The sequence below is a fragment of the Colobus angolensis genome, unplaced genomic scaffold (genome assembly GCF_000951035.1).
Source record: "Colobus angolensis palliatus isolate OR3802 unplaced genomic scaffold, Cang.pa_1.0 Scaffold25, whole genome shotgun sequence".
In the NCBI taxonomy this organism is placed as follows: domain Eukaryota; kingdom Metazoa; phylum Chordata; class Mammalia; order Primates; family Cercopithecidae; genus Colobus; species Colobus angolensis.
The window spans coordinates 2,736,021-2,744,582 of NW_012115710.1; the positions used below are offsets into that span (position 1 = coordinate 2,736,021).

Genomic DNA, 8,562 nt, shown 5'->3' on the forward strand with positions numbered 1-8,562 from the left:
TGGACTCCCAAAGTGCTACTGTGATTACAGGGATGAGCCACCGTGCCTGGCTGTATGCTAATTTAAAAAATGTTTTATACAGGTGGGGTGTCACTATATTCCCCAGGCTGGTTTCAAACTCCTGGGCTCAACGATCTTCCTGCCTCAGCTTCCCAAAGTGCTGGTATTACAGGTGTGAGCCACTGCTCTTGGCCTCAAACTATCCTCTTGTCTCAGTCTCCCAAGTAGCTGGGGCTATAGGTGTATGCCACCATGCCCAGCTATTATTTTTTTGTAGAGATGGGGTCTTGCTATGTTGTCCAGGTTGGTCTCAAATTCCTGGCCTCAAATAATCCTCCCACCTTGGCCTCCTGAGTAGCTGGGACTACAGGCACATACCACCATAGCCAGCCTCAGTATATATTTATTTTTATTTATTTATTTTGAGACAGAGTCTCACTCTGTTGCCCAGGCTGGAGTGCAGTGAGCGATCTCAGCTCACTGCAAGCTCCGCCTCCCAGGTTCACGCCATTCTCCTGCCTTATCCCCTCCCGAATAGCTGGGACTACAGGCACCCACCACCGGGCCCAGCTAATTTTTTATATTTTTAGTAGAGATGGGGTTTCACCACGTTAGCCGAGATGGTCTCCATCTCCTGACCTCGTGATCTGCCCGCCTTGGCTTTCCAAAGTGCTGGGATTACAGGCGTGAGCCACCACGCCTGGCCCTCAGTATGTATTTAAATGGAGTCTTGCTCTGTCACCCAGGCTGGAGTGCAGTGGCACGATCTCTGCTCACTGCAACCTCTGCATCCCAGGCTCAAGCAAATCTCTGGCTCCAGCCTCCGGAGTGGCTGAGACTACAGGCGCACTCCACCATACCCAGCTAGCTAACTTTTTGTACTTTTAGTAGAGACAAGGTTTCACCATGTTGACTTCAAGTGATCTGCCTACCTCGGCCTCCTAAAGTGCTGGGATTACAGGCATGAGCCACTGTGCCTGGCCCTCAGTATGTTTTTGAAAGAATAAATTAGTTCCTATCCCTTTCATTGACTGAACTCTTCTCATCTTCAAAGCCTTCCCTCCCTGACTCTCTGTTTCCTAGGACAAGGTCAGGTATGGTTACCCACTTTGAGATGTACTTTCCTTTTTTGTGCCATGTCCCTGGAGCTGTGCTTGGTGCTAACAATAGTAGCTGAAGACATTCCTTGAGCAAGGTTGGATGGGACGTGGTGCGGGAGGTGAGGAAGGGGCGTTCCTAGCCCTGGCTCAGGTGTCTCTGCCGTTTGTTCAGTCAGGCGGGCTCCTTACCCTCTCTGAGTCTCCTCATCCTTTTCTACAGGATGGGGATGATCTCAAAAGCCACTCCACAGGGCCATGGTGGGGACACAGCAGTGCGATGGTCTGTTTATGTGCCAACCTGGCTGGGCTACAGACCCCAGCTGCTCAATCAAACACCGAGACATGTCACTGTGGCAGGATTTTGTAGCTGTGACTGACGTCTCTAATCAGTTGCCTGTGTTGTATATATTTAAGGTATACAATGTGATCTTTTGATATATATATACATAGTGAGATGATTACTACCGTCAAGCAAATTAACATATCCGTCACGTCTCGTAGTTACCTGTTTGTTCTTGTTGTCGTTCTAATCAGTTGACTTTAACTGAAAGAGATTAGTCTCAATAATGTAGGTGGGTCTGATTCAATCAGTTGAAAGGCCTTAAAAGCAGAATGGGGGTTTCCCGGGAAAAGAAAGTTTTGCTTCAGCTGCTGCTGGAGTTTCCAGCCTGCCTCTCCCACCCGCCTGCCCTACAGACCTCAGACCTGCTGTCTTACTCGGTGTGGACTGCTGCGACAAAATGCCACAGACTGGGTGGTTTATAAATACAAGAAATTCATTTCTCACAGTTTCGGGAGCTGGGAAGTCCAAGATCCAGGCACTGGCATGTTCTGTGTCTGGTGAGGGCCGGCATCCTGGTTCATAGACGGTGCTTTATGCTATGTCCTCACACGGTAGAAGAGGAAATGTCTGACCTCTTAGGCCTTTTGTTGTTGTTGTTGTTTTGTTTTTGAGGCAGGGTTTGGCCGTGTTGCCCAGGTTGGAGTGCAGTGGTGCAGCCTCCACCGCCCAGGCTCAAGTGATCCTCCCGCCTCGTCCTCCGAGTAGCTGGGACCACAGGTGTGTGCCACTATGTCTGGCTAATTTTTGTAGTTTTAGTAGAGATGGGGTTTCACCATATTGCCCATGTTGGTCTCAAACTCCTGAGCTAAAGTGATCCTCCTGCCTCAGCCTCCCAAAGTGCTGGGATGACAGGCGTGAGCCACTGTGCCCAGCCATCTTAGGCCTCTTATAAGGGCATGAATCCCATTCATGAAGGTTCCACCTACATAACCTAATCACATCCCAAAAAGGCCTTAAGAGCAGAATGGAGGTTTCCCAGAAGAAATAAGAAGTCTTGGACTTCCCAGCTCCCCAGACTGTGAGAACTGAATTTCTTTCTTTCTTTTTTTTTTTTTTTTTGAGACGGAGTCTCGCTCTGTCACCCAGGCTGGAGTGCAGTGGCCAGATCTCAGCTCACTGCAAGCTCCGCCTCCCGGGTTCACGCCATTCTCCTGCCTCAGCCTCCCAAGTAGCTGGGACTACAGGCGCCCGCCACTTCACCCGGCTAGTTTTTTGTATGTTTTTAGTAGAGACAGGGTTTCATGTGTTAGCCAGGATGGTCTCGATCTCCTGACCTCGTGATCCGCCCATCTCGGCCTCCCAAAGTGCTGGGATTACAGGCTTGAGCCACCGTGCCCGGCGAGAACTGAATTTCTTGTGTTTATAAGCTATGGTGTTTTGTTGTGGTAGTCCACACCGAGGCCTCCAGATCCCATCACAGTGCGGGTGAAGTTTCAACATAAAAATGTTGGGAAGACACAGACATCCAGTCCATAGCACCTGCCTAACCAGCTCTCAGAATCACATAACCCGCTTCCACGCAATAAGCCTTTGTATAAGGATCTCATTCTGTTTCCCTGATGGAACCCTGATGGATACAAACAAGAGGACCCATGTAATGTGCTTAGAACATGGCCTGGCACAGACACAGGCTGCCATCACCGTTTGCCCTTAACCCCGAGCTGGTTACCGAATAAACATTAACTCATCTGTGCCTCACAGTGGTCCACGGTCTGTTATACCCCCATTTTGCAGATGAAAGCTGGGGTTAGGGAACATGGGAGTGGCCCACACTCAGGGCCAGAGCTGGGATCTAAACACAGGTGGCTCAGCTCCATTGTCCAGGGACCACCACAGAAGTTCACGATCCCATGGCCCCCATCCTCTGCAGTGTCCCGCGGTTGGGGTGATCCCCACCTGGGAGAGGAACGGATGGTGGCAGCCCTATCTACAGCCATTCTTCAAACCTAGCAGGGTACAGAGCACACAGAGAGTTAACCATCTGTGCATGGAATTGAGAGAGAGAGAGAAACAGAGACAGACTAGACTTTGAGGGTCAATGGGAGGGAGAGCCTAGACCTGCTCCTTGAGCCAGCAAAGCCTGGAGTGGCTGCATGGCCCCAGACGGTTCCCTTCCACAGTCTGCACTCTGGAATGGGGAGAAGAGAGCCTGATGTGATCCCGATGGGCCTTGCTCCTAAGAGCAGGCAGGAAAGGGCAGGAGCACCTCAGATCTGGCTTTGTCCCCAGGTTGTGAGATTCTGGAAGGACCCTCCCCTTTCTGAAGTTCAACTTCTTTGTGGGTAAGGGCAGGGGGATAGCGTCTGCCTCAGAAGGTAGGAATGTAACCTTAGGGAGGCTTCTCAGCCTCTCTGGGCCTCAGTTTCCTCCTCTGTAAAATGGGCACGGTAATGGGACCGATTCCACAGGGTCTTCGGCTTAGGTGAATGAAGGCCTGTGAGGGCTTGGGCCACCCTCAGTCCTCAGTCCACCCTCAGGGGAACGAGTTCAGCCCAATATCCACTTCTTGGGAGATGATTCCACTTTCCAATCTCACCTTTATCTGTGGAGCAGCTGGGTCCCTGCTGCGCTCACCCCTCAGCCCACCCACAGGGATGCCACAATTTCCCTGGTCAGCCTCCTAGTCTCCACGACCCTTCAATTGGTGAGGCATCAGGACTGAAGTCAAACTCAGGGACATTGTCACCACTGTGCGTGTGCTTCAGAGAGGAGGGGAAGTTGACTCCCATCAGGTAGCAGCTCCTCCCTCACTTCTGAGGGTGAGGAGGGCAACGTTTCAGGCCTGTTTGCAAGGAGCTTCACCCAGGCCCAGCCTGTGGTCCCTTGCCTGGCTCCGTTCTCACCGTTGTCCGCCTCCTGCCCTAGAAATGCTGCTTGCTCTGCCCTTGCTGGAGTGCTCTGACCCCCAGCGCCATGCCTCCTGCCTTCAATCTTGCAGCTTTCTGTGCTTGGCGGTGCCATCACCTCTCCCTGCATGCCTGCTGGGCTCTGGTAGCAACACTCAGCTCCCCAAGCGGGGTCAAGCCCTCCCTCCCTCAATGCCAGCTCCTCCTCCCCTCCCCTCTCCCCATGCTTCTTGGGACACAGCCCTGGCCCTGCTCCAAGGGGTGTAGCAACCTGGAGGTCCTTATGGGTAGGACCTGGGTCTGACTCCTCTTTGTCCCCAGCCCAGGGCCTGGCACATGGGAGGCCTCCGGGGATTTGTGGCCACATGAGTGAACACCTGGAATGTTTTTCTCTACCTAGAAACCCCTCCTTACTCTTCCACACCCAAGCTTCCTCCCAAAACCTGGGGATTCTGGTTGCCCTGGGCAAAGCGTCTGCGTTCTGAGCCCCGCCTGCTGTGGGCAGGAAGGGTGTTCAGGGAACAGGACTCCCCTCCACATCTCTGCCTCTGATCCGAGTTTGCAAATGGGAGGCGTCATCAGGGCTTTTCTTTGACCCACGCGGCGCTGCCTTTTAAAAACATGTTCTCAATTGCTAATGTGCTGGAATCAAGACATTTCACACTGAAATCGCGATCTCTGGATTCTCCTCAAAAAACAAACAAAAAAAATATGAAGAGCTAGCTGTAGTCAGCCCGTGTTCCTGACCTGTGGGGAGCGGGTAAGGGAGTTGGAGAGAGTTCCGCCACGGTGAGCCGCCGCCTTCAGGAGGGACAGTTGCTTTCAAGGCAGAGGAGGCCCCCATTAGGCCAACTGTGCCCCTCTTGTTCCCTGCCTGGTGGCCGTGAGCATTTGAGTTTGCAACCTCTGCACTAGAGTCTCATAAAGTCAGGAGAAAATGTCCAGGACAGGGTCAGCTGCTGCAGTGGGGGGCAAGGGTCCCGGGTTCAGGAGTCCCGAGCAGCGCACAGCCTTGCGGTGTGGCCCGAGGCACGGTGAGCCTCAGTTTCTCTGTCTGCGTGCAGATGTGCAGAGGCTGGGGCCTCATGGTTCCCAGTGCCCCTGTGGATGTGTTTTTGGGGATTCCTCCGGGTTTCAAGCCACCTTCCCGTCGTGCTGAGCATGCTTCAGTTTCTCTCTCTGAAGAAGGCTGAGGCTGGGTTGGATCCACTCTGGGCTCACAGCGGCCCCTGTGGGCGGCAGCAGCCTGTTTCCTGGTGCTGCCTGCCTGGCGTGTCCCTGTGTGTTGTGTTTCTGCTCCTGTCAGCCTGGCTGCTGGGGTGGCGTGTCCCTCCGGCAGGTGTCAGGTGTTAGGCGTGTTCCCTACATTGGCTAACATGAGGGCTGGCGCTGGGGAGGCCCCGGGGCAGGTTCCCCAAGGAAATGGGAGGAAATGGGTGAGAGCCGGGCGTCGGCCTCCGGGTCTGGAGTCTGGGATGGAGTCGCTGCTGGGCAGGTCTGCGCAGCTGCCTGGGCCAGGTTTCCACGTCCCAGGCCGAATGCTGTGATCCGTCTCGGAGTCTACACTCGTCAGTCTCTCCAGATCCCTAGACTTCGGGAGAACCAGACTCGGCTGCTCCGCTGCCTCCGGCAAGCCCAGTCCCCTCTCTGAGTACCCAACACGGGGGAATCCAAGCAGCCTCTTTAAGCCTCTGTTGTGGGCGGAAGTGTGAATCCATCCCACCCCCCATCATTCATATGTTGACATCCTAACCCCCAGGGCCTCAGAATGTGACTGTATTGGAGACAGGGTCTTCACACAGGTGATTAAGGTTAAATGACGTCACATGGTGGGCCTGAGTTCAATGACTGGTGTCCTTACAAGGGAAGGAAATTAGGACCCAGGCACACGCAGAGGGACGACCCTGTGGGGACACAGGGAGAAGAGGGCATCTGTGGGCCAAGGAGAGAGGCCTCAGAAGGAAGCTTGGCTGTTGGCACCTTGACCTGGGAGTTCCAGCCTCCAGAGGGGGAGAAAATCAGTATCTGCCTTTCAAGCCAGCCAGTCTGTGGCACTTTGTTTTGGCAAATGTAGCATCTGGTATGTGGGGGTGAGGGGGCCTGGGACTCTCCGTCCTGAACAAGTGCCTCCTGGTGGTTCTGCCAGGTAATGGGTTTGGGGACCCTGGCCTGTGGCCCTGTTGTTTGACGACCTGCCTGTGACTGTCCCAGGGACTTACCTCCAGCCCGGTTCTAATGGGATGTCAGCTTCAGGCACTTTGGGTACTTCTGGTTCCTCCAGCAGCTCTGGTTTCTTAAGGGTCAGGCCTTCTTTGGTCTTGGGACTCTGATGTTCCTCCCACCAGGTAAGCATCTTCATTCTAAGGCAGGAAGCCCCATGGTGAGTGCTGTGCTCAGTCCCTGCCCCGTCCAGTTCCCACAAGGAGTCCTGGGCTGGGCCCAGAACACCAGCTTCCTCCGATTGCTGGTTCTGTGACGAGCGCAGCCCCACCCCACCCCATCAAGTGGGGATAAGAACCTCTATTCTCTTGGTGTGGACCCTCTCCCAAGCCTCTTTCTGGGCCTCCTGGAATTCACTCTGTCCCCCAGGGCTGCCCAGCTCCTCTCCTGCTCACAGACCTCCCATGGCTCCCCAGTTCCCCCAGGACACAGCCCAGCCCTTCAGCCTGGTGGCCCTTCATGTCTGGTCCATTCCTGCTTCTCTTGCTGCCCTGTGATGTCTCCATATATACTTTTTAGTTTTGGACAGGTCTTTTTTTGCACCTTTCTTCCTTCTTCTAATATTTCTGGCTCATGTCTGCATGTCCGTGCCCGGCACACCGCCTTGGTCTTTCTGACAGCTGTGTTGTTCTGTTGTGTGGATGTCCCATGGATTATATAACTGGTCCCCTTCCTTTCTTGCTCTGGCAGCTTCAGGGGACACCTGCTGGTCCCCGGCTGGCGGCTCTGTCCTTCTGCCCCACGTCCCCTGCAGAGCAGCCTGAGCGAACTTTAAAGAGTGGATCTGTTCCTCCCCAGATGGAGATCCTTCCATTGTTTCTTTCTGCATTCAGACCATAAGATTCAAACGTCCATTTCCTGTCTGAAAACACTCGCTCTACAAAAACACCCGAAAATACCGATGGGGCTGAGGTTGTAAGGACGTCGGAGACTGAAGATCAGAGGCCACGCATCAAATGAGGGCCGGCTGCACACCGCTGGGTCGCGGGGGAGGGGGGCTTGCTGTTCTAATAACCAAGGGACTTGGTTTAAATGGTCCGGTGACAGCAGACAACAAGGCCTTGGGTCCATACTAGGTAGGGACCTGGATATGACACCCCCACATCAAGGGGTGCACTAGAAAAAAAAGTCTAGTCATTGGTCGAGGGAATGACAAGGAAGCTTGTCTATTTCAGCCTGGGCTTTGGGTTGCAGAAAACCTTTTTTTATTTCTCTTAGAAGCTGAGGCCTCCATTTACAGAGATTTGCATCAGAGAGCAACAAAGTGAGCAAGGAACACAAATAGCCCTCGGTTTGTTACGCTGTTGAGCAACTCACACAAAACTCATTTTGGGGGGACTCGCCCACCGCATTGTCCACATAAGATTTTCGCAGGTAAAGTACCCACTGAGGAGCCGTTCACCTTCCAGGATGACCAAGCATGAGAGGAAACAGCCCTCCACAAGGGAAGGTGAAACCCAAACCTCTCAGCAGAGCCCCTGAGGCTCTGCCCGCAGGTTGGCCTCTCTCAAGCTCTCCCTAAGCTCTCAGCTCATCCGCCCTGCTGGACTCTTGGACTCCTAAACCTCTGCCATCTCAGCCTAGAACTGCGGCTCCCTCGGTCTGCGCAGCTGCCTATACTCCTTTAGGTCTCAGAGCAAGTACCTAACGGCTGCTTCCCATCCCCTCCCCTTGCCAAACTCTCTCCCAGCTCCCCGTTTTCCTCCAGGCACTTCCCAACATTTATCCCTACATATCTGTATATGTCCTCCTTCGGTGTCCACCTCCCTGAGGCCTGTTTGCTCTACGATATTGTCAGAGGTATGTGAACCAGAGCAACTCCATCTTGAATAGCAGCTGGGTAAAATAAGGCTGAGACCTACTCGGCTGCATTCCCAGACCGTGAAGGCATTCTAAGTCACAGGATGAGACAGGAGGTCGGCACAAAATAGAGGTCATAAAGACCTTGCTAATAAAACAGGTTGCAGTAAAGAAGCCAGCCAAAACCCACCCAAACCAAGATGGTGACGAGAGTGACCTCTGGTCATCCTCACTGCTACACTCCCACCAGCGC

General features: G+C 53.6%; 1 protein-coding gene across 1 annotated transcript in view; it reads right to left on the reverse strand.

Annotated features, from left to right (window-relative positions):
• IGLON5 (IgLON family member 5) overlaps nt 1-6,970 on the reverse strand; it is a 37,751-nt gene extending 30,781 nt beyond the window's left edge. The window contains exons 1-3 of the mRNA XM_011946496.1: nt 6,909-6,970; nt 6,509-6,649; nt 4,704-4,784 (exon numbers count right to left, since the gene is read on the reverse strand). Coding sequence (XP_011801886.1) covers nt 4,704-4,784; nt 6,509-6,649; nt 6,909-6,970 — 284 coding nt within the window. The remainder of the gene's footprint in view (nt 1-4,703; nt 4,785-6,508; nt 6,650-6,908) is intronic.
• Nucleotides 6,971-8,562: the final 1,592 nt, after the last annotated feature.